We start from the raw sequence: 25,163 nt of genomic DNA on the forward strand, positions 1-25,163 counted from the left end.
GTTCTAGCTGCTGTGTTTCTTCAATTGGTTTCGTATTCCATGAGTCCTATTGTCCATCTTGTTGTTATTATTTTGGCTGCAGTACTTTGCGTATACATTTGCTCAAATTTTTTGAATACTTTCTTCTCAAGTAGTGTTGTTACATCTTGACATTCAGTTCATTGTTTAATAGGTATTCGCTCATGAATGATTTGAAAATTTTTTTTTTATATCAAGTGTCGGATGTTCAATGATGTGATGATGGAAATAAATTTCAGCTGCTTGCATGTGTTGAGATAGCCTTAGTATTGCAACGGTACGACTTAACCGGAATACCAGTTGGTGCTCGCCACTGATACAGTCTAGTAATACTGTAATAATTAGTTCAGAAGATCCAATGTGCTGCAAAGACACACAAATAGGTTCGAAGTTCACGATGCAAACGAAGAGTCTTAATATTAGGTAAATTGTCACAATCTTCCATCAAATATAAACGAAGATGATCAACATGAGCTATTCTACATTTACCATCATTTTACACATTTTTGCACGACGTTTTCCATGAGGGGTTTTGGTAGCAGTGCAAGCTTTACAATAACGACACCAAGAAGATACTTGACTGTGCATTCTAGCCCAATAAAATCGTTCCCTCAATTTTTTATAAGTTCGTTCTTTACCCAAATGTCCACCAGTACGCAACTCATGGAGTTGTCGGTACATTTCGCGACGCAAAACTAAAGGCAACACAATTTGAAAAATGGATTTCCTTACAGGCGCGGATGGCAAAAACTGGCGATGAAGCACTCCATCGATGACTCTCAATAATTTCCACTGGCTGCACAGGATTTGAACTTCACAGGAGGAAAACAAGATTTCTGCAGCTGGAGGTGATCAGTACTTTAGAGATGTTATCGTCCTTCACCTGCATCTCACACATATCGGTCGATGAAAACGAAGCGAGCCATTCCATAGAATTACCATGACTCGGTTGCAAAGCAGCAACTTTGACAGTTTCCAATTCACACGGCTGATCACCGTTCCCACAACTAGTGCAGGAATCACGCTTACATCGGCGACGAATACGACTCAAACCATCAGCATTGCCATGCTTGGAAACAGCACGATGTTCAACTGTAAAATCGTAAGTGTCCAGACCTGATATCCAACGAGCTACAATGCCTTCCGGATCTTTAAAATTCAGAAGCCAACGTAATGAAGCATGGTCAGTTCTCAGTTTGAAATGGCGACCCCACAGAAAATGACGAAAATGTTTGACCCCCCCCCCCCCCCCCCCAAACGCAACGCAATAAGTTATCGATACGTTGCACAATATCTCTTCTGTGCCTTGTTAAGGGTAACGCTGGCATATGCAATGACTTTTTCCTCGCCATTCTGAATTTGACTTAAAACTGCGCCAGCTCTAAAACCAGAACAATCAGTATCTAATATGAATTCGTCTCCATCTTCCTGTGGAAATGATAAAACAGGAGCACGAACTAAAAGTTCTTTCAAGCGAAGAAAAGCGACATCACACTGCTTTGTCCAAGCAAATTCTACAACGTGTGTGCAATGGTAGAAAAATCTTCAACAAATTGTCTGTAATAATCACAAAATTCAAGAAATGACTGCAATTCTTTGACATTAGCAGGCTTGGGCCAATCACGAACAGCAGCAATTTTTCCATCGCTACAGCTTACACCATATTCAGATATTACATGTCCCAAATATTCCACTTTACGACTAAAAAGGTTACACTTCTCTGGCTTGAATTTCAGTCCAGCAGCACGAATTCGTAAAAAAACTTCACGTAAACTGCTCATGGCCAGATCAAAGTTTTCGCCATAAGACAAAATATCATCTAAAAATGCGAGACATATTTTCCATAGAATTCCAGCCAAAACTTTGTCTATTAAACGCTGGAAGCAAGATGGCGCATTGGCCAGACCGAAGGCAAGAACAGTGATTATTTTCCTGGCAAGCTGAATGTGTTTTTACCCCATCTTCTGGGTCGAGTTCTACTTGCCAGTACCCACTCGTCAAGTCCAACGATGAAAACCACTTTGCTTTACCCAATGCATCCAAAATATCATCAATTCTTGGCAAACTGTAGGCATCTTTGATGGTTACCAGATTAATTTTACGGAAATCGATACAAAAACGACAACTTCCGTCTTTCTTAGGAACGAGAACAATAGGCGAATTATAGGGATTTTCACTCGGTTCTATTACACCTTGAGCAAGCATGCTCTGTACTTGTTTCTCTGTGATTTCTCTTTTCGCCCATCCCATACGTCGCGGTGGAACTTTGATTGGTTCAGATGTTGACGTTTTAATCTTATGTTTGACTATAGAAGTTCGTCCCAGTTTGCCATCAGGACCAGCAAAAACATCCTGAAATTCAACGAGCAAATCACGAACACTTTGACGTTGTTCAATCGTCAAATCTTCTGGATCGTCGACGAGCTTTTTAAATGTTCAGGTAGTTTCCTGGTGTCCATGACATCACCAGGCACCACTTATTCCAGAGAAGAGACAGTCAAGTTTTCTCGTGGGCATAGTAAACCGATAAGCAAATCCGCAGGTATTTCTACCGCTTCCTTGCTAACATTGACCACCATGAGAGACACTAAAGGGCATGGGGCGTCCACCACTCCGGGAAATAAAAATAAACCACGATGGTCATACTCGCTCTCAAACACACACGCAGCCTCTGCCACAGCTATAACGTCACTATTGGGTTTCCATGGGAAATTCAAACGACCATAAATCACCATCTCACTCTCGCTGGGAACAGTCACACATTTATCTACAACAATGCTACAACTAGGAACAGACGAAACAGGCTTAGTCAGGGAAACAGTTTTACCATCAACCTCCATTTGACCTACAGACATATGCAAAACACAGTCATGCTCTTAATCCATACCAAGCAAACCATAGGGGCACCAAGATCAGCAATAATCACTCTCTGAACAGCACACACAGAATGAATACAAATTTTCAAGTCAATCATACCACGAGCTTTCAGAGAAGTACCATTAGCAGTTTGAAAACAAACATCACAAGGAGACAAATCACACACCTCCTCACCAATAGAACAAAAAACTGCATAATCTATGAGCGTAGCAGCACTACCAGAATCAATAAGAAAAAGTACAGTAATGCCATTAACTTCAACCATAGCATACCAGTTAGTGGGTAATCTCAAAGAACAAATCAAATTATCAAAATCATGGTCCATGCATACATTCGTCATCTTTCCAGTAGCAACCGAGGACCCCCGTGCTACTGATTTCTGTTTAATAAAGGCATATCATTATTCTTGGGAGCAGGGTGAAACTGGGGAATATTCCCACCGTCACGAGGAGTTTGGCCATTCCCACCCCAGGCAGAATTTGAGCTATTCCCTTGGGAAAAATTTCCTACAGGGCCACTGACCGTTTGCTGGGCCGAATAAGCAGAAGGCTGCGAATTCTGTGGAACATAATATCTATCACACTGAGAAGCTATATGACCCCTGCCATTACATATCTGGCACAGGTTCTCCGGACAATTCCTACGTATGTGACCCTTGGCACCACAACCATAGCAAGTAATAACTTCATTCCTACGCCCACCCTTCTGACGGGAGAATCGGGGTTGATGACCTTTGTCAAACCAATGACATTAAACAACATGATGCGCAACTCCGGCATTTTTGGCCGAAGATCGTATCCGATAGCACGCTCCAATGCACATACTTGACGAGACGAAAACGAGCGAATGTGTGCTTCTTTCAAGGCATAGCACGAATGGTGTTCGTGCCTGCTTTGACAGTTGTTGTCGATTTTAATGATATATTGGAAAATTGAAGGTAAAAAGAAATCGGAAAAAAGTAAGGTAAATACTATTGTTGTATATCACACTCGGGCATCGCACTGTTAAGTACATGTGGGAAAGCCAGCTTTTGTCAAATACTACGAAGTTATTAAATCAGTACGGTACGTAGTTGCCCATTTGCCGAAATTGCTTATTTACTTACCCCTTATGGTTTCAAATAGTTCATACACCTCCATTTCGATTTTTTTTAATCAGTGAGGATATATACTCATTGCTGTAACATACTATTGCTCATTCACTTTTATTTGCGTATTGAATCAAAGGGTTAACAAGTTCACCTAACATTTCACTCATACCGGTCTATATTGTATAGTCTGATCTCTCAAGTATTTGGAGCCACCGATGCTTGTAATTTTCTGTCTAAACCCCTTTATTAGTTGGTTTATATACCAAATTCAGTAAAACATTTTTTACATAAAACATGAGATATTGGATTTATTAGCTTTTCCAATCTAAATCATATAGACTGCTTTATTTATTCTTAACGAAAATTATTGAATCTCCTCTCTTTTTTCAGATGTGAAAGTTTTGGAAAAACCTGTCTAAGCATTGTGGGACTCCTACAGCACAAGAGGCAATAGCAAAAATAGTAAGTATATCAATCAAGAAATTAAGCCGACATAAAGCAAAACTTTTAACTATTCGTCCAACCTCAATTTCCTAATATTTATTCACAGGACAACTGTAGCAGAAGGGGATATTTCAGAAGTCTGGCGACATATCAGTGACAGTGTGATTCCAAGAAATACAATCAGAATACTCCATAAATGTTTGCAATAGAAGAACAACCTATGGAGGCATGCAAAGACATTTGAACCTCCGGTAGAGTTGTGTATGGCCCCTACATCCCGCAGGGCTTGAGGAAAATAACTAAAAATTCCGAAGCGTAAGATTGCATAAGCGGTCTTCTTTGTAAAAAGGCACAAAACATGCCAGACATACTTAAAACAGCTTTGGAAAATGAGGATTATGGGTCGGTCACTCACTACACCTGTGTTATATTTGATTCATCAACTTTTGGTAGTACTAAAGAAGAAATTCAGGAAAGGGTATAATCATGATTCATGATAAAATACTGTTATATATTTTGGACAACTTCAATCTAGACCAGGGATATCAAACTCGCGGCCTCAGAGAACTTCCAGTGAGGCCCTCGAACGCTTAACAATAATTGTAATAGTATTTTGGAGTTTTTTTTTTATCTAAGTGTAATAGATTTTTCAACCTTTTTGAAGTGAAATTGAATATTCACACAGAAAGCAATTTACCAAAAGTAGTTTTGGAAAATTAATTTTTTTTGTTCACATTTTGACCCAATTAAGAATACACATCAAGCTAGCAAAAGAATACTTGAATAAAACACTTGAGTGAATAAATTAAACGCAAAGTACATGAAGAAGGTGGCATTTTCGAAGAAAATGGGAGTTGCAATATTTCTGCATTTCACAAAATTTTGAAGCACATTGTTTAATTTGTCATATTTCCATCAGTACAATGAAAAACACATTAAGCTCAGCAGTCAATACGACAATTTTGAAGACCAACTTCGAACAGAAAATTTTCATGTGTTTGTATATTAATATAAATATACAACGACTTAGTTACTAAAAATCAATATCAATAATAATTCAAGCAATCCTATGCTATGCAATGTGGCGCGAAATGTCTTGTCGAAAATATCTGTCATTTGTTTTTCTACTGATCTATTCATGAAATGATAAAAGTAACTTTTTTGCATTACTGGAATTAATTAAACATTCGCAAAGTTCCAGATTAACCCATGATCATGTGACCTCGTTAGTTAGAGTTGGTACCATAAAATCATTTCAGCCTGGCCTTAGTATGCTGGTGACACAAAGAGATGCCAAACGTCAGGACAAATGTAATTAAAAAAACATTGAGTTTATACTGTAGTATTTTTGTTAATTTTAAGTCCATATATTTAGATTAAGTCATTTTTAGTGTATGTATTATTCTTTCCTTATCCAAAGCTTGTTCAAAAATGATTTTGATGGTTGTATAAAGAATTTTATGATTTTTTGTAATAAATACAGTAACTTACAATAATAGTGGAATGCAAATATTAATATGTAATTGCATTTGAAATTAAAGAAAATAATAAAACTTAATCAACTGTTTAGTTGCATCACAATATATGTCACAAACTAAATCTTTCTGAAAAACATACCTTTCAAGTATACATTATCAAAAAGTGTTTTCGGTCCTTTTTACAATTTCCAAAATGCAATGCGGCTCTCGAAAATCCATGCGTTTGACACCACTGATCTATTCTAGACAATTCAAGCATTGCTTTTGGAAATAATATCACTTCAATTAAATTGAAAAAAATCTCGCTACATAAATACAAAATCGTTGCTATCATAAAGGTAAACCAATTCAGCAATTCTTTGTCTTGAACTTTTCATACTCCACAGCCCCTATTAATTTTTTTTTAATTTTAATTATCATGTGATGGCCATACATATCTTTAACTTGTATTTTCTGTCATGATGTATTATCTCAATGTGTCAAACCGTAGTAGTATATATTTACGGTCAAACTTTTAATTAGTGTGCATATTTTGCTTCCAGTAGACATAAATGTACAGTATTGTCTTGTTTATTACCTCAGCTTGGAGTATTGACAAGAAAAAGGTGCCCGTAAAACTCTTTGTTATAATCAGAATTCACAATTAATAGGAATCATAAACAGCCAACATTCAATGAGAATTATATGCCAAATCCCTCAGAATAAATTTGTCTTCTAAAATCGGAGGAAGGCAAAACATATAGGTAGTTTCCATTCATACAAGCCTTTCAAGAAGACTTACTCGAGCCAAACTAAATGAGCATCGTCAGATGATCGGTAAGGCTGCAAGTTGAATCAGCCCTGCAACCTCCCGCATAGAAGATATTAATTAGTGGGCTATGAACTAAATTCCTACATTTAGACACAAACCTATCTACGAGGCATTATGTACCAGCAATGTTACCTACGGTTAACTAAATATGTAATTATGTCTAATAAATTAACCTACTAAAGCAAGTTCGATAGGTGCAAACTAGTGTTATGGAATTGTATCACAGCACCGTTAAGAGAAGTAAAAACAGTTTTGCTGTTTTGTATGACACTCTCTTTAAATGAAATTTCAATGTTTTCCAACATTAATATTACTAACTTTGAACTTTGTCATTATCTGCAAAATGTTCCACAAAATCTTTACGCTATCGCGTTTGTAATCTTCTCTGATAAAAAAAAACGTCTATGATGTCCAGAATTACTCTTTACAGCTTGTCTGCCATTCCAGCTTTCCAATTGAGCAAAACTTCTTAGATATAGAGATTATTTTCTTTCGTTACAGGCGCAAAAAGGCAGGCAATACACGTAAAGAAGACGCCGGGTAGCAAAAGCGAGCGGAAAACGGTCGCGAAAGGCGACGAGAAATATGTGCATTGGAGCGTATCATGAAATACAATCTTTCGCATGTAGTCTTATGGAGTGACGTCAGAGTTGCCTATCATGTTGTTTAATGTCATTGGTCAAACATAGCACGAAAACTGTCAAGCATCTCTTTAATATCATTCCGCAGCTTACTAAATTCAGATTCACACACACCATCATCACGGTCAGAATTATTCACAACAGCTACCATGGGCTTACTCGCACGATTACAACCAGGTGCACTGTGCGTAGCATCAATAGAATGACAAATATCAGCCACAGTAATTATTTCATCCAAACTCTGAGTTTGCCTGATTGTCAAAGTCTTACACATCTCGAAATCAGGAAAACCTGAAATGAAACGCTGCTTAATTAGGCTCTCAAGAGCAATAATATCCAAAAAAGGATAAGCCTTCCTCGACAATATTCCGTTGGCGTCTCAGGGGCCAACTTCTTCCTGTTATTAAACAGAGTAGCAAAGTATGACTCCTTACCCTCTGGATAATAACGCTTTTTCAAGTGATTCACTGCAACACTCAAACTGTGTCTATCTGGAAGGGATAATTCATTCAACAAAGACAAAGCCTTCCCACGCATACATGCAGTAAAATGAACACCAGCAATTTTATCAGTTTATCCATTACAGGTAGTAATGGATGAAAAATGACACAAATAATCATCCAGACATACCATCGCCAGGGATGGCCAATACCGAATAGTTCACTATTTCGAATACATTCGAAATTATTTTTTTCGAATATGAAATTTCGAATACTTCGAAAATAAAATCCACCAATTGAAGCTTATCTAAATGTATGTAGGAATTTCCATACAATAAGCAAAGGAATAACTGCTATCTACAAGTTACAACCTAGCTATATTACCAGGCATTTCATATTTCCAGATTATTATGATATATATTTTATATACCAGGAGTCATGTTAACAGAATTAAATTGATACGGCAATATTGGTATCGGTGATGGATTTCAATATTTGCTCAACACAAAATCATCCTAGTAAAACGCCCATACTTTTAAATACCAACCATTATCTAAATTATTTGCCGATAAGCGGGATAAAGTATGAGTTATTTTTCCGACTTGTGACAATTTTTTCGTGAGTACAAAAATGCGAATCAAAAATTATTTATATTCGGGAACTTTACCACACATTTTGAGCCCGCAGATCGCCGTTGTATGTTTGAGTAATAATACTTTTATTATTTTATAAATATGAAAATAGGAATCAAAAACTATTTATAATCGGGTGGTTTACCACACATTCTAATTCCACAGATCGCCGTTGTATTTTGTAAGTACGAAAATAGGAATCAAAAATTAATATTAATCGTGAGTTTGCCGCACAATTTATGTCCACAGATTGCCGTGATATTGTGCTGAATATAATTAGTTTTTGATTCTTATTTTCGTACTCACGAAAAAATCGTCACAAGTCGGAAAAATAATTTATACTTTATCCCGCATTTTGGGAACTAATTCGGATAATGGTTGCCATTGGTTTGTAGTTAAAAGTATGGACTTTTTACTAGGATGATTTTGTGCTGCGCAAAATATTCGAATTCCATGACCGATACCACAATTTAAAATGCCTTACGGTGTTAATTAAATTCTATTATCATAACTCAAATGTAGGTAAATCGGGCAGTTTACCACACATTTTAAGGCCACAGATCGCCGTTGCATTTTAGAACTATAATAGTTGATTATTTCGTAAATACGAATCCGAAATTAATTATAATTGGGCCGTCTACCACATATTTCATGTCCACAAATACCCGTGGTATTTGGTATTAATACTTTCATTATTTCATCAATATGAAAATAGGAATCAATATTTAATAATATCGGTCATTTTACCACACATTTTATGTCCACAGATTGTCGATACAACCATGAATTACGTTGAACAGAATTAAATTAATACAGCATGACATTCTAAATGCTGGTACCAGTCATGGATTGGATTATTTTGCGCAACAAAAATCATCCTGGTAAAGGGTCGATACTTTTAACTATCGTTATCAAAATTATTTGCCAGAAACAATTTTCTAATAAATCGACTTGTTTTTCCAACTTGTGACAATTTATTGGATATCGTAACAATTACGGCTATAAATTCCATATTTCCCGGCTAATAAGTCCACATGGCAAATAGGACGATGTCTATTTTTAGCACTCAAAAAAGGGGGTTTTCCATATAGGCCTCCAATAAGACGGGTAGAAAAATTGTGTTCCTGTTGTTCAGTTATGCTAATATGCGCTAATAATTTTATATGTTTAGAACCAGATCCTGTTAGTTTGGTAGAATCATACTCACAGAATTAACTATATTTAACAATTGAGAGGTAAATTTAAGTTGTAAAGCGGCAATCATTTTGGACAACCTATTAACCCGAACGTTGAAATAATTTTGAAATGTGATAAGTACTACACTGTACGTCCACGGGTTATTTCACGGCTGTATTTTCTTGTCCCTGTCGTGTTCTGCTGAATCGGCAAAACGAAAGGGGCACAAATCATAACCGGCCTGCGGTTAAATATCATGATTGGCAGACCCTAAGACCCAAATATAAGGTTACACAAATCATGCTTGAGTAATGAGTACTTAATGTAATAACCTCATACTAAAGATGCAAAAATGTTTTATTTCAAAAAATAAACCAAGCATCTGATTATATACAGAACCAAGATGGGATTAATTTTTGACGAGACAAAATTCAAACATTGCATTACTTAATAAGTAACGGAAATAAAGCCATAGACAACCTTGTCGAAGGCACCAATGCAATGTAAAAGTATTGCTGAGTTATTCGGATGAACATCGATGGAGTGACCAACAATATCATCACCATACATATCTAAAACAGGAGATCCACACCCTCTATAGCGATCAATTTGATTGCGTCTGAAAGAAAAAATATGACAAGATGTTGTATACCTACAATCGCAAAAAAAATGTTTTTATTCATACTAAGTCTGCTGTTTCCGGAATCTCACATTAGTTATGTTTGACTGGAACAGTGCCTTATTTCCTTATACTAATATTAATTATTAATGTTGATTGATGAGTTCATATTTATGACTGATTCAATAAAGTGAAAAATAATTATAAAACATTACCAGAGCATGTACTACAAACATGTATTGCACCACTTATTCTAATTTGGGCATTCATCAAAACTATAGCTAAAACTATTTAATAGCAACCGTTTGAATATTTTATGACAAAACATATTTGAACATTCTCACCAGTCCACACATGCCTAAATTCAAACACTCTGAAATCAGGTAAACTCTGGTCAATGCTGAGATTGCTGTAAGAAGTTTCTACGCATACAGGCTCTTAATTTAAATTAATAATCCGTACCATATTGACAATAATCATATTGGATTTGATAATTTTCTAATATAACCAGCAATTTATCTGGTATCTCTGGAGACAATGACAAACTGCATGTTTAATGAAGTATAACAAAACACCTTGTGACAGGCTTCGTCTGTGTCAAATGATTGAATGAAGGAATTGTTCTCTTCTTTGTGATTAAACCCAGAAAATCATTTTCAGCTCTTATGAAACCGATATCATCTTCTATAGACGATAACTGCATATGAACATAAAGTTGATGAGTTACAATAAGACTTCTAACCAAAGCATGTACACGACTGCAGGACTATGATGGAATATAAGATAATCATAGTGTGCATGCGTTCAATCAGAATTTCCCAGACGGCTGCATTGAAGAATGATGGGCGCTCCAGAAGTGTGTATACCAATATTATGGAGGTAACTAATTTTGTTCTCCCACTTTACATCAAGTTTTGTAAATGGACTGAAACCTATGGGAAGGGGGTATATTCATTTGGCTAACACAGACAGTCACCGAACTCAATAGAACTAAAATAGAGGGAAAATCGGACTAAAATTATGGCCAAACCTAACCTGGTACACACAATACAGGAGTACCGAAGAATGTGTGCGAGTGAGATAGAAACTTCTATATTATTTTTGAAAACACGAACAGCCATATTCAATGGTCCGGATATAAGAATGCATTATTGTACTACAATTTTTGATTTGGACACCCTTTGTTAATAACGATCTCAGATTCAAATACCAATCATGCTACCGTACCAGAATGTAAAAATTCGGTGGGCATTGCAAGACTGAAATAGATTCTGTTCCTTGCGTATTGGTGTCTGTCCATACAGAGACTTGTTTAGAGTTTAAATGAAAACACCTAGATTCATAAAAATGAAAATGAAAAAGCAAATGAAGCAATAGACTACAGAACAACTGAGCAATCTAAACTTACATCTAAATTATTAATTCCGATAACTTCATGAAATGTTGAACTTGACAAGTAAAGGTTGTCACCAGCAGGAGATAATCTTATTCTCAATAAACCTCCAACAGTTAACAATACTCTAGTTTCAACATTTTCATCATCCTTCACACTGATAAAAACAACAAGTTCATTCGATTATTTACTAATAAAATTGTGATGACATTTATTAGTTCTGTGACTTAATTTTACCAGTAAAAAACCTACTTCTAACATTTTGATTCGAAATATTGAAAAAGGTCCGAAATCTTGAAAATGTTTCTAGCTGGAATAACACATACTAAAATATTTAATTATATTGAATGATGACTGGAATTGAGTGCATGTGAGGTGACAGTAGAATGAAAGGCTATGCAAGCCCATGAGAGTTCAACCTATACTTCACTTACATGGATGACAGAGAAATGAATATAATTCATTAAAAAGGGCAAATTAAAAGTCTAACCATCTTAGCATTCCAGATTTTAGTTCTCGAGTCAAGCATTCGCTATAACACTTGGCATAAAAGTGGTTAGTTTAAGCTTGCTCTAATTGTGACAATCCTGTATGTTTAAATGGATTCCTGTCTAGGATGTGATCAGTAAGTAAGTCTTGACTTTAGTCAAAAATTTGACAGGATAAAATTAGCAAAAATGAGATAAAAAACCTTATTTAAAAAACCTAATTAATATCATGTTAAACTGTAATATATCATATTAATAATCGAGAAGATATGCTACAGAAAAGTTTTTCAAATTCTCAAAGTTCAAACTACAGATATAAATATTGAAAATGAACGCTCACTTATTAATGTCCCATACTCGTATTGTGTCATCGAATCCTGAGGAAACAAGTTGTTTAGATGGTTGATGGAATTCAATATTTTTAACCCATGAAGTATGACCTCTTAACCGAAAAACTTCCTACAAAACAATTATTTATCCTTATGGATATATATACAATAGTCTTCTCTGTGCTAATTTATACTTTACAAGGTACCAATTTCATGGTAAAGAAATGACTACCATGCCCATTTTCGTTGGAACAGGTGTTGTAAATGTTGTGTCAACATCCTGGTACATAATGTTAGGCACATACCCTAAATCATTATCTAAAACTGTTTCAGCTACTTTAAACAAATATTCTTTTTGAAAGAAATAGGGATTTTTTTCCATTGCACCAAGCAGTGCCATATTTCTCAAAAAGTGCAAATTACTTGAGTTGCGACAGGTTAAAATGTGTTCAATATGTCCAGTCGTATATAAAACCAAAAAAAGCTGTACAAAATATGCGAAACAAAACTTATTTTTTAGCTCCTTTCGAGGTCTGCTCTGAACTGAATTCAAAGATTGAAATTTTTGTGGAAGTAGGTAACCTTACAAATGGAAAACCTTTTTAAAATTGCGAAGATCCCAAACTGCAATGGTGTGATCATCAGAGCAAGAAGCAAACATTTTCTCGTCCATGAATAAAATATTGTTGACGCAATCACTAAAAATTAATTAACAGTATATGTATATCAGCAGGATTTGTAAAAAAAACTGGAAAAACATCTGTGGCGAGTAAGAATTGTATATAATAATTTTAGCATTGGTCTTTTCATATTTATTCCTAAGAGGAGAAACTATAAAATGACATTACAAACCAAATTACTGGGCCACATACAGCTTTGGTTTTGAATTATAGAAATAGAATTATGAATACATGGAATTAAAGAATCCAGTAATGCACTAGTACAGAGGTCGGGAACATCTGCCTCGCGAGCCATATATGGCTCTTTTGGTGACGTATGACATATGGCTCCCAGAAAAATCCAGGATTCTAAGGCTAAGCTTATTATTGTTTCAAACTCTTTACAGCCAAATTTAGCAGAAAATGCGCCAATACATTTGATGTCTAAGTTATCTAAAAGAATCACCAGACAGGCATTGTAACAAAACTAGAGGATCATGGAACATATTTTGTTACATCACGAAGCGATAGAGTAGCGGAGCAATAGAATAAAGCTTCTCGTTTATTTGTACGTACTAGTTATAGTATTTGTCATATTTGAATCGGGACTAGCAAAGCTAGATTTTAAAATAGTACGAAGATGCCTAAACGAAAGAAGGGTGATGAGTATCGTAGATTTCAACTTGTGCTGCATGTGAGCAACCGTTCAAGGCCCGCAGCCACAACATGCAGCATCAGAAATCACATTAGGTAAATGTATATTGACATGTGTTAACTCTTGAGTGAAAATTGCAGACCTTTTAAGTGAAGAAATGCTATATGGCTCGCATGGAAATGTATTCAAAAATATGTACCTTTTATGGCTTTCTTGACCAAAAAGGTTCCCGACCCCTGCTCTAGGATATAATTCAAACCTGAACCATTACGATTCCAATCACATGTTCAACCCACAAGGATTAAATAAACAAACTTTAGGAAATGTAATTACCGATGAGCATCCTGTTTGTGTTGCAGAACCTTATTAGTCATCGGATCTATCAAAACAACACTATTGTGCTCACATGCTGCAACCAGCAACTGCCTGAAAAATATTTCAAATTTTGTATGAATTTATACAAATTTTCCTTAGTTGTTATTGTGGAACGTCTGAATCCTTTGTAAATCAATATTTTGGTTCCACACGCAAATTTGGGCGCTCCAGAAGTATGTGTATAATATGGAGGTAACTAATTTTGTTTTTCTATTTTACATCAAGTTGTGTGAAGGGACTGCAACCTACGGGCATGAAAAGGAGATATTCACTTGGCTAACACATACAGTCCCCGAACTCGTAATAGAACTAAAATAAAGGAAATCGAAATAAAATTATGGCGTAAGCCAGGGATGGCCAATACCGAATAGTTCACTATTTCGAATACATTCGAAATTATTATTTTCGAATATGAAATTTCGAATACTTCGAAAATAAAATCCAGTAATAGAATCTAAGTGTATGAAGGAATTTTCATACAATAAACAATGGAATAACTTCTATCTACAACCTGGCTATATTACCAGGCATTTCATGTTTGCAGATTATTGCGATATATATTTTAAATAACATGAGTTGTATTAATTAACAGAATTAAAATAATACGACAAGGCATTTTAAATAGTGGTATCGGTGATGGATTTGAATGCTTGCGCAACACAAAATCATCCTAGTAAAACGCCCATACTTTTAAATACCAACCATTATCCAAATTATTTGTCAAAAAACGGGATAAAGTATGAGTTCTTTTTCAGACTTGTGACAATTTTTTTGTGAGTACAAAAATACGGATCAAAAAGTAAATATATTCGGGAACTTTACCACACATTTTAAGTCCGCAGATCGCCGTTGTATGTTTGTGTAATAATACTTTTATTATTTTATAAATACGAAAATAGGGTTCAAAAACTATTTATAATCGGGTAGTTTACCACACATTTAATGTCCACAGATCACCGTTGTATTTTGTGAATACGAAAATAGGAATCAAAAATTAATATCAATCGCGAGTTTGCCTCACAATTTATGTCCACAGAATGCCGTGATATTGTGCCCGAATATAATTAATTTTTGATTCTTATTTTCGTACTCGAAAAAATTGTCACAAGTCGGAAAAATAATTTATACTTTATTACACATTCAAGTCCACAAATCGCCGTTGTATTTTTGAGTTATAATAGTTTTAATATTTTGTAAATAAGAATCCGAAATTAATTATAATTGGGCAGTTTACCACACATTTCATGCCCACAAATACCCGTGGTATTTGGTATTAATACTTTCATTATCGATACTTTTGACCATCATTATCAAAATTATTTTCCAGAAAGCGGGTGAAAGTATTTTTCTAATAAATCAACTTGTTTCCCAACTTGTGACAATTTATTGGATATCGTAACAATTACGGCTATAAATACCGTATTTCCCGGCTAATAAGCCTACATGGCAAATAGGACGATGTATATTTTTAGCACTAGGTTTAGGTTTCCCATATAGGCCTCCAAGAAGACGGGTAGAAAAATTATTCCCTGTTGTTCAGTTATGCTAATATGCGCTAATAATAATGTTTAGAACCAGATCACGTTTGTTTAGTAGAATCATACTCACAGAATAAACTATTTTTAACAATAAAGCGGTAATTTTAAGTTAAAAATCACAATCATTTTGAACAATCTATAATTTTATAGGGTCAGAACAGAACCAGATCATGTTTGTTTGGTAGAACCATACTCACGTAATTAACTATTCTCAACAACGAAGCGGTAAATTTAAATTATAAAGCGGCTATCATTTTGGACAACCTATCAATCCGAATGTTGAAATAATTTTGGAATGTGATAAGTACCACACTGTACGTCCACGAGTTATTTCACAGCTGTGTTTCATGTCCCTGTCGTTTTCTGCTGAATCGGCAAAACCAAAGGGTCATAAATCACTTACTTTATCGCGGTGGCCGTGTTTTCTCTTTTAAGTAACGATAACCGGCCTACGATTAAATATCATGATTGGCAGACCCATAAGAACCAAATATAAGGTTTAACACAAATTATGCTTGAGTAGACTAATGCGAAAAATAACAGGCCACATAGAAATAAAATGAACATGCTTTCTCAATAAGGCGCCCCTCCCCCCAAAAAATCAAGCCAAAATTGGGTCTAGAAAAGCGACTTATTAGCCGGGAAATACGGTGATTGTCGATTTTTCGACTAATGGAAATGATTTTGTGAATTAAAAGACGAATGTCGGCAATGTCCACCAACGCAAACGTGCAAATGTGTCGCAACACTATGCGACGTACATTCGCGCTGAATATAAACAATCAAAAGGCCGACTCATCGTCATTCAATACATTCCGGTAAAACGAAACACCGTGTTTACGGCGAAAAGTGACTACTATTCGTAATTATTCGGAAATGAGCCGAAAAGGTATTCGAATACCTTGATATTCGAATAATTTCGAATATTCGATTCGTTTTGGACAACCCTGACCATCGCCATTAAAAGTATCAGGCTGGATATCCACTCTCATGCTATTAATCATACCAAAAGGAACTGCCTTGCAATCAGTAACGTTACCATTCACACTTGCATGCATAGGTGTGGACTGGTCAACCACACACTCATCAGCAAAATTCAATTTTTTAATAGTACCGGTACCTTCTACCAAACATTCCTTACCAGGGTGGTCAAGTTTACCATTTTTATCAACACACTTGGGCATCTCAGGGGTTTTTAAAATAGGTTCAGGAATAAATGATGGCACTTCACCCTCAGCCATGGCCTCGTCAATGCTCTCTAGACGGCATACAACCCGTTCGAGTACTTCCTTCATGCCAAAATCTCTTTCTTCAAGTTGTATAACACTGATCTTGGCTACTTTCAGTTGAGACAAAGCATCTTGCAGTTGTCTAGCCAGTTCTTTATTTTCAGCTTCCAGATTTATTTGCCACTAGTACCGGTATGTCTTTATTCATGTTTTCCATCTGGGCAATTTTAACCCATATTACATCTCGTTCCTGGTCGCAATTCTTTCTTCGGTGTGACATCATGAACTTTTAATCAAAAACAATTCTGGCGCTAGCACGTCAATTTGCAACGGTACGACTTAACCGGAATACCGGTACCGGTAGGTGCTCGCCACTAATACAGTCTAGTAATACTGTAATAATTAGTTCAGAAGATCCAATGTGCTGCAAAGACACACAAATAGGTTCGAAGTTCACGATGCAAACGAAGAGACTTTATTAAAATAGTGTAAAATCCACGCTTAAAGCAGATAAAATAAGATCGACAAAAATACGGCCCTTACCCAGCGACAGCAGAAGCAAGAAGAGCCGGTTCACATATGCAGTGGTGGTTGAAGTCGAGTAACTGAAACCAACTGTCGGGCGAATTACGGCTCAGACCATTGAGATGTATATAACTAGAAAGCGCATAGGAGCAAAAAATTTGTGCCGAATTGAAGGTCGCGGCGGCCATCTTGGTACGCGCGATTTTCTGCTTGCGGATGCAGTGAGTAGGTTGGATTTGCTGTGTCAGTGGTGCAAAATGTAAGATTATTTGAGGAAATTCATCGTTCTGCGCGTTGTAGTGGATTTTCACGCTCTTGTTAGTGGTTTGTCCATTAACTTGGAAACGGATAACACAAAACGTGTACCGGTATGCACATGAGTTGAAGAATCAAGTTTTGAAAGTCCGGTGGGTACGGTGCCGTATCGGTAGAATTTATATATGTGATTCGGTATAGATACCGGTAGTAATACCATGACAAATAATATACGGAAGCATGATCTGTAAATCAAGTCTGCTGAAATGCACGGTTTTGTCAGATTGCTGAAATACCGGTACAGGTACCGTATTATTCGCTAACTAGGTTGTGCTTGATTCTGATGTGTTTATACATAATGCAATGGCAGTCTAGGACTGAATCAATGAACAAGCTCAAATTGGAACCTGTTGAATAGACATTATTTGTTATGACTAATTTTGCTTTTCATTTAAAAATAAATTTTACCAGAGAAACAACATTCACTCATGTAGAGGCGAAATACCAGTACCGTAAGTCATCTAGCAAGCAATCTGAACCTAGTAAGCCATTTCCCTTCAAATTTGAATTATTAGATGGTTCTTGTTTTGTAGTAATCGCTCTTCTGTTTATCAAGCCTACAGTATCAAATGATTCGAAATTTTCTGAGGAAAAGATTGTTATTGTCGCTAGAAGGCTATTACTTTTACTGGAACAGAGAAAATACGACAAAGACTTATCCCAATTAGGCTTTCCGTATCAAAATATGTTGATAACAAAAATTCAGTTTTGATATCATATTCATGATTATATCGCATAAAAAACAAGTAGTTGTGAGCATAACGCCACTGCTTTAAAAATCATTATCCCATTCGTCTCTGCTTACATATGTGGACATGGGTTTTCTATACATGTTCAAATTCATACGAAAACAAGGAACAAACTTGGTGTGCAAGATCACATGAGATAAATAAGTACATGTACGCTATTTTTGTTGAGTGGCAGTGGCAGCTAATTTAAATGTCGTCGGAATAGCACTATGCTATGTTATTCTAATGTTTTTTTTTTCCGGTTTGAAAATCTTGTGGGTTCGCAGATACCTCAGACAATGACATTAAACAACATGATAGGCAACTCTGACGTCACTCCATAAGACTATACGCAAAAGATTGTATTTCATGATACGCTTCAATGCACATAGTTATCGTCGCCTTTCGAGACCGTTTCCCGTTCGCTTTTGCTACTCGGCGCCTTCTTTACGTGTAGTTGCCTTTTTGCGCCTGTGACGAAAGAAAATAATCATTATATCTTAGAAGTTTTGCTCACTTGGAAAGCTGGAATGGCAGACAAGCTAGCTGTATAGAGTAATTCTGGACATCATAGACGTTTTTATTTTATCAGAGAAGATTACAAACGCGATAGTGTAAAGATTTGTGTGGAACATTTTGCAGATAATGACAAAGTTCAAAGTTACTAGTTTTAATGTTTGTACCTATACATTGAAATTTTATTTAAAGAGGGGGGGCTTACAAAACAGCAAGACTGTTTATACTTCTCTTAACGGTGCTGTGATACAATTCCATAACACAAAGTTTGCACCAATCGAACTTGCTTTAGTAGGTGATTTTATTAGACATATTACATATTCAGTTTATCGTAGGTAACATTGATGGTACATAATGCCTCGTAGATATGTTTGTGTCTAAATTTAGCTCATAGCCCACTAATTAATATTATCGTCTATGCAGGAGGTTGCAGGGCTGAATTCAACTTGCAGCCTTACCGATCACCTGATGATGCTCATTTAGTTTGGCTCGAGCAAGTCTTCTTGAAAGACTTGTGTGAATTGAAACTACCTATATCTTTTGCCTTCCTCCGATTTTAGAAGACATATTTAATCTGAGGAATTTTGCATATAGTTCTCATTGATTGTTGGCTGTTTATATTTCCTATTAATTGTGAATTCTGATTATAACAAATAGTTAAAAAAAATTTTTACGTAATTTACTGGCACCTTTTTCTTGTCAATACTCCAAGCTGAGGTAATAAACAAGACAATACACCTGGAAGCAAAATATGCACACTAATTAAAAGTTTGACACATTGAGATAATACATCGCGACAGCAAATACAAGTTACAATACAAGTCATACATACAATATGCCGCATCGCATTTTGGAAATTGTAAAAAGGGCCGCAAACAGTTTTTGATAATGTATACTTAAAAGATATTTTTAAGATAGTTTTGGTTCATATATTGTGATGCAATTAAACAGTTGGATAAAGTTCTATTATTTTCTCTAATTTCAAATGCAATTACATATTAATATTTGCATTCCACTATTATTGCAAGTTACTGTATTTATTACAAAAAAATCATAAAATTCTATGTACAACCATCAAAATCATTTTTGAACAAGCTTTGGATAAGGAAAGAATAATAAATACACTAAGAATGACTTAATCTAAATATATGGACCTAAAATTAACAAAAATACTATAGTATAAACTCAATGTTTACTCAATTACATTTGTCCTGACGTTTGGCATCTTTTTTGTGCCACCAGCATACTAAGGCCAGGCTGAAATGATTTTATAGTACCAACTCTTATAGTAACTAACGAGGTCACATGATCATGGGTTAATATGGATCTGTGAGAGTGTTTAATTAATTCCAGTAATGCAAGAAAGCGTATAGATCATTAAACAAACAAATGACAGATTTTTTTGACAAGAAATTTTGCGCCACATTGCGTGGCATTGAGTTGCTTGAATAATTGTTGATATTGATTTTTAGTAAACTAAGTCGTTGTATAATTATATTAATATACAAACACATGGGAATTTTCTGTTCGAAGTTGGTCTTTGAATTTGTCATATTGACTGCTGAGTTTATTGTGTTATTTCATTGTACTGATGGAAATATGACAAAACAAAAACAATGTGCTTCAGAATTTTGAGAAATGCAGAAATATTGTAAATCCCATTTTTCTTCGAAAATGCCACCTTCTTCATGTACTTTGCGTTTAATTTATCCACTCAAATGTTTTATTCAAGTATTCTTTTGCTAGCTTGATGTGTAAATTCTTAATTGGGTCAAAATGTAAACAAAAAACAAAATTAATTTTTCAAAACTACTTTCAGTAAATTGTTTTTTGCGTGAATAATCAATTTCACTTTAAAAAATTGGAAAAATCTTTTACATTTAGATAGAAAAAAACTTTCAAAAAACTATTACTATTATTGTTTAGCGTTCGAGGGCCGCACTGGAAGTTCTCTGGGGCCGCGAGTTTGACATCCCTGGGTATATTGAAGTTGTCCAAAATATTGAACAGTATTTTATCATGAATCATGATTATACCCTTCCCTGAATTTCTTCTATAGTACTACCAAAATTTGATGGAACCAATTGTAACACAGGTGTTTTTATATAGGGACCCCCTGTGCTGTACCACCGTTAGTTGGAATTGAAAGTTTTTTATGTGGACGGTACCGTACCTACCGGTACGGTAGACTGTTAAAAACATACCGGTACCGCACCTAATACCGTAATAGAATAGAGTAATCAGTGAAAATAAAAATAGTCTACTTTGGCTGAACTTTTGCAATTTTACCTTAGCTGACCGAATTTATTTACTTTTAGTCTCGTGTGTCTGCAGAGAAATTCAATTATTATTTATTTTTCTTTATTAATGCAATGCAGTATTGAGCATGTCTGTACACGCATTTACGCACGCAATTATTATGTTGTTACCGCATATAATTAAGACGTTGAAACTTTGCACGAAGCTCTAAAAATGGATGTAGGGTGGTGTAGCCAGTCGGCGGACGATTTCATTCAAACCGCTATAAAACTAAAACCAATATTTCTAACCCGTTAATGTTTTCACGGTAGGTGCATTGGCATTTATTCTACACGCTTAACCTCGAATTAACTTTCTACGACCAGGGGTTAAAGCTATATAAACCACCAAAGTATGACACTCTGAAGACGTATTTGCGACCGAACGGCCAGTGTGCGACCACGGATTTCAAGCATTGAACAACGTTTCTGCTGCGTCGAGACTAGGGCATACGCAGCCATGCGTGAAAAAATTTTACTTCTCATCGCATTTCTGACCGTCATATATTTTGAGAACACGGGTATTTCAAACAAATGTCGTCAAATTATAAACAAAGCACCGCATCATAGCAATCAAACGGACCAAAACACGGTGGTCGCAAATTGGTCGACAAAGATATTATCGACATATTGGAAATGTGCACCCTCCTATTCCCCCTCCTTTAAATGTAGAAACGCGAAACTTCAAAGATGGTTAAAAGAAACACAACTCTAACCACCTGCCAAGTTTCATCTTTTTATCTCTTATATTGGTGTGGATTTTTGAGCTTTTTCAAAGGAACAATGGGTAGTTGGCGACATGGATAAATGGTCCATTTTTTTCTTCGGTTGGGTTTTCGGTCGAAACTTTTTTGTGTGTAGCCGCTTTTTAGTGTAATTTCGCAGAGCTACGAGGGATAAGTGGACGATAACGCGATAAATATGTAAATCCTATCCTATATGCAGTTTTAGATTAATGTACTGTGTCTAAAAGAATAACTTGTGTAAGTACTTATGTTGTTTTAGATTAATATACTATGTATCGAAAAAAATTGTATATTTCATCCATTCGTTTATAGACATTAAATACTCCAGTAGGCTACTCTGTTTGGGCAATGCATTTGTCAGTTTGTAGGAATGGGACCAGACCAATTCAAACGACTGCCATATATACCGTATTTTTTTGTTTTACGGTTATTTGAATCAATACTAACCCTACCCCTTGGCCATGGGTTTCAGCACCTGCAGATATACACATGGGTTCAATGTACGGTTACCTTTTTTTTTCTGGAAGCGTTTCAGGCATTCTGTTTGCCTGCCTTTTGTTAACTGTGTATTTGACTGTAAAACGTCTGCCGATCATGATGTGATGTGACATTAAAGTAACTTCTAAAGTTATTTGTCTCTCCTCCTTGGGCTTACAAATCCTCACGTCAGATTGTGTTTTCAGACGCCTTTATCAAAACTAAATTGTTGTTTGAACTGGGTATGCTTCTATATAATCAAGCATGATCTGATTCTACCAGACTTTGCCACATGATATTAAGAACTTAAGATTAATAAATGTGACAATTATCGCATAAAATGAGAATTAGGTAGTATTTTTCAATATTTCCTAGACCAATGGATAATACGCACCCCCTTATTTAGGAGACTATCATGAAAGTGCGTATTATACACAGAGAAATGCGGTATATATCATTTTATGATCAAGTTTTGAATAAAAATTTGGCCCTATTTGTGTACTTGACATTTTTTTTTACTATGATCATATTTCATTCCCTGGATTGAATTTTTCAAATTTCTGTCTTTGTAAAGCAGTATGATGAAAATAATGCCAGAAGGAGGACATTTTTTTTACTATGATCATATTTCATTCCCTGGATTAAATTTTTCAAATTTTTGTTTTTGTAAAGCAGTATGATGAAAATAATGTCAGAAGGAGTAATTGACATAGCTGGTAATCTAAGAGCAATTCAAGCTGCCATCAAAGAGACAACTGCACGGAGAGCAAACAATGGGGCTGAACCAACACTTGTGGCTGTGAGCAAAACAAAATCTGTTTTAATGATCAAAAAAGCGTATGATGCTGGTCAGAGGCATTTTGGAGAAAATTATGTGAAAGAACTTCTTGTGAAGGCAAAAGATGCTGATCTGAATCATCTTTGTCCAGACATAAAGTGGCACTACATAGGGATGTTGCAGAAAAACAAAATAGCACAGCTCATTGGTTGCCCCCGTTTATATATGGTTGAAACAATATCATCATTTGAAGTGGCAGACAGCTTTGAAAAAAAGACAAAAGAAGGCACGTCCTATCAAGTTATGATTCAAGTTAATACCAGTGGTGAAGATAGCAAAAGTGGGATTTTACCTTCAGAATGTGCGAATCTAGCATTTCATATTGTTGAAAATTGTCCTAAACTAAAACTCCGCGGAGTAATGACTATTGGAAGCTTTGGACATGATTATTCAAGTGGGCCTAACCCAGACTTTGAATGCCTTAGAAATTGCAGAGAAAAGGTATGCGAAAGATTAAAAATTCCATTAGACAATATAGAATTGAGCATGGGTATGTCTGCAGACTTTAAAGAAGCCGTTCTAGCTGGTAGTACTAATGTTCGTGTTGGTAGTCAAATATTTGGTTCTAGAGAAAAGTAAATCATGTTCAATGACGTAAAGGTCATTCATTTTTCCGCAAAATGATAGTTAATCTCAAAAGTTCTTTTTCGTTCAATGTTGCATTTTAGAAAGAAATTTGTTTTATTCCTAGAATAATTATGCATTTCGTTCACTATAATTTATCAGAGGGTTTTTAATCAGTTTGCTTTCGGAAGTTCATAAAGCATCATTCGTGTGTAAAATCTATTCAGGCAATAATGTATGAGACATATTTTAATGTAAAACGGGACTAGTATTCAAGCTCTACCCATTGCTCCCTTTTTCTTTCAAAGTAATGAGTAAATTAATTTAAAATATCTTCATCAATCAATCAATTTTATTTTGGTCACTCTGAAAGAAACAACAAACGGACAAGCAAAATGCAGAGGACGGGCATATCTTAATAAAAAAGGTAAAAACGTACGAGTATGTGCCCATCCCCATGAACAGTCAAGTAAAATCGGGCAATACCTTTTAAATCAATTTTAAAATGTGAGACACTGATCAATTCAAAAAAGAACAATAAAATTGTGGCTGCGGTTTTTATGTGGTCATTACAGAAAAAATTGATTGATCAGTGAAATTTTATCACATACCAATTGTGAATCACAAGAAAATGAACATGTATGTGAAAAAGTGGCATGCATAGACTTGCAACAACATACAGAATCGTTACAGCAGACTTGTACAATTAGAACCGTCTGCACTCAACTTCTTATTTGCAAATATGTACCGGTAATGCTTGAGGGCTTGCTGGTTGCATTCTTGTGTAGCTGTTTCAAAATGATAACATCCAGTCAAACGCTATGCTGTAAAAGTGTAACTGAAAAAAAAACACAATTATGATAGGATGGAATGCATGTCTATGGTATGTGTATCACAACAGTGCTTTTCCATAAAAAACATGGAATAAGAAAAAAAACTTGTTGACGTAAAATGGTGATGCTGTAGTTCAATTTCATTGCAAAAATGACAGTGACAAAAATTGTTTCTTTCAGCAAATAGATTGAACATTTCATAACAGTCTATGCACAATCATGGATTGGGGTATCTGTTTTTTTTTTTTTTTGATTAGTTCAATTTAAAATCATTGTATTCGTTCCAATGCTTATTTCCATGAACGACCACCATTCCAACAGGTGACAACAGTTGTCCGGTCTTTTCTGCGCTCTGTTCCATCATCCACAACTAGACTTCATTATTCGATGCCTAAATTGAATTTTCCATAAAACTTGTCCATCTATTTTATA

The 25,163-nt window shown here is 35.4% G+C and overlaps 2 protein-coding genes and 1 long non-coding RNA gene across 6 annotated transcripts; 2 read left to right on the plus strand and 1 right to left on the minus strand.

The window, feature by feature from the left end:
* The first annotated feature begins 3,633 nt into the window (after positions 1-3,633).
* On the plus strand, positions 3,634-5,981 carry LOC144431338 (uncharacterized). Its single transcript, XR_013479952.1, has 3 exons — positions 3,634-3,858; positions 4,376-4,447; positions 4,536-5,981. It is a non-coding gene; the product is annotated as an uncharacterized LOC144431338 (long non-coding RNA).
* Positions 5,982-8,001: 2,020 nt separating this feature from the next.
* On the minus strand, positions 8,002-17,416 carry LOC144431444 (DDB1- and CUL4-associated factor 10 homolog). Of its 3 annotated transcripts, none has more exons than XM_078119580.1 (7): positions 16,895-17,416; positions 14,084-14,176; positions 13,035-13,134; positions 12,448-12,566; positions 11,635-11,776; positions 10,802-10,923; positions 8,002-10,226 (listed from the first exon to the last, which is right to left on the minus strand). In XM_078119580.1, exons 2-7 carry the CDS (start codon positions 14,122-14,124, stop codon positions 10,055-10,057), a joined length of 696 nt encoding a protein of 231 aa, XP_077975706.1. In that variant the 5' UTR covers positions 14,125-14,176; positions 16,895-17,416; the 3' UTR covers positions 8,002-10,054. The 3 variants fall into 3 exon arrangements, with proteins under 3 accessions (XP_077975706.1, XP_077975708.1, XP_077975707.1); XM_078119582.1 differs by having other exon boundaries at positions 13,019-13,134; XM_078119581.1 differs by having other exon boundaries at positions 13,019-13,134; positions 14,084-17,416.
* Positions 17,417-22,118: 4,702 nt separating this feature from the next.
* LOC120333751 (pyridoxal phosphate homeostasis protein-like) lies at positions 22,119-24,457 on the plus strand. 2 transcript variants are annotated; one of them, XM_039401125.2, is made up of 2 exons: positions 22,119-22,256; positions 23,172-24,457. In XM_039401125.2, exon 2 carries the CDS (start codon positions 23,173-23,175, stop codon positions 23,911-23,913), a length of 741 nt encoding a protein of 246 aa, XP_039257059.2. In that variant the 5' UTR covers positions 22,119-22,256; position 23,172; the 3' UTR covers positions 23,914-24,457. The 2 variants fall into 2 exon arrangements, with proteins under 2 accessions (XP_039257059.2, XP_039257043.2); XM_039401109.2 differs by having other exon boundaries at positions 22,120-22,256; positions 23,169-24,457.
* Positions 24,458-25,163: the final 706 nt, after the last annotated feature.

The sequence above is a fragment of the Styela clava genome, chromosome 13, assembly GCF_964204865.1.
Source record: "Styela clava chromosome 13, kaStyClav1.hap1.2, whole genome shotgun sequence".
NCBI lineage: Eukaryota > Metazoa > Chordata > Ascidiacea > Stolidobranchia > Styelidae > Styela > Styela clava.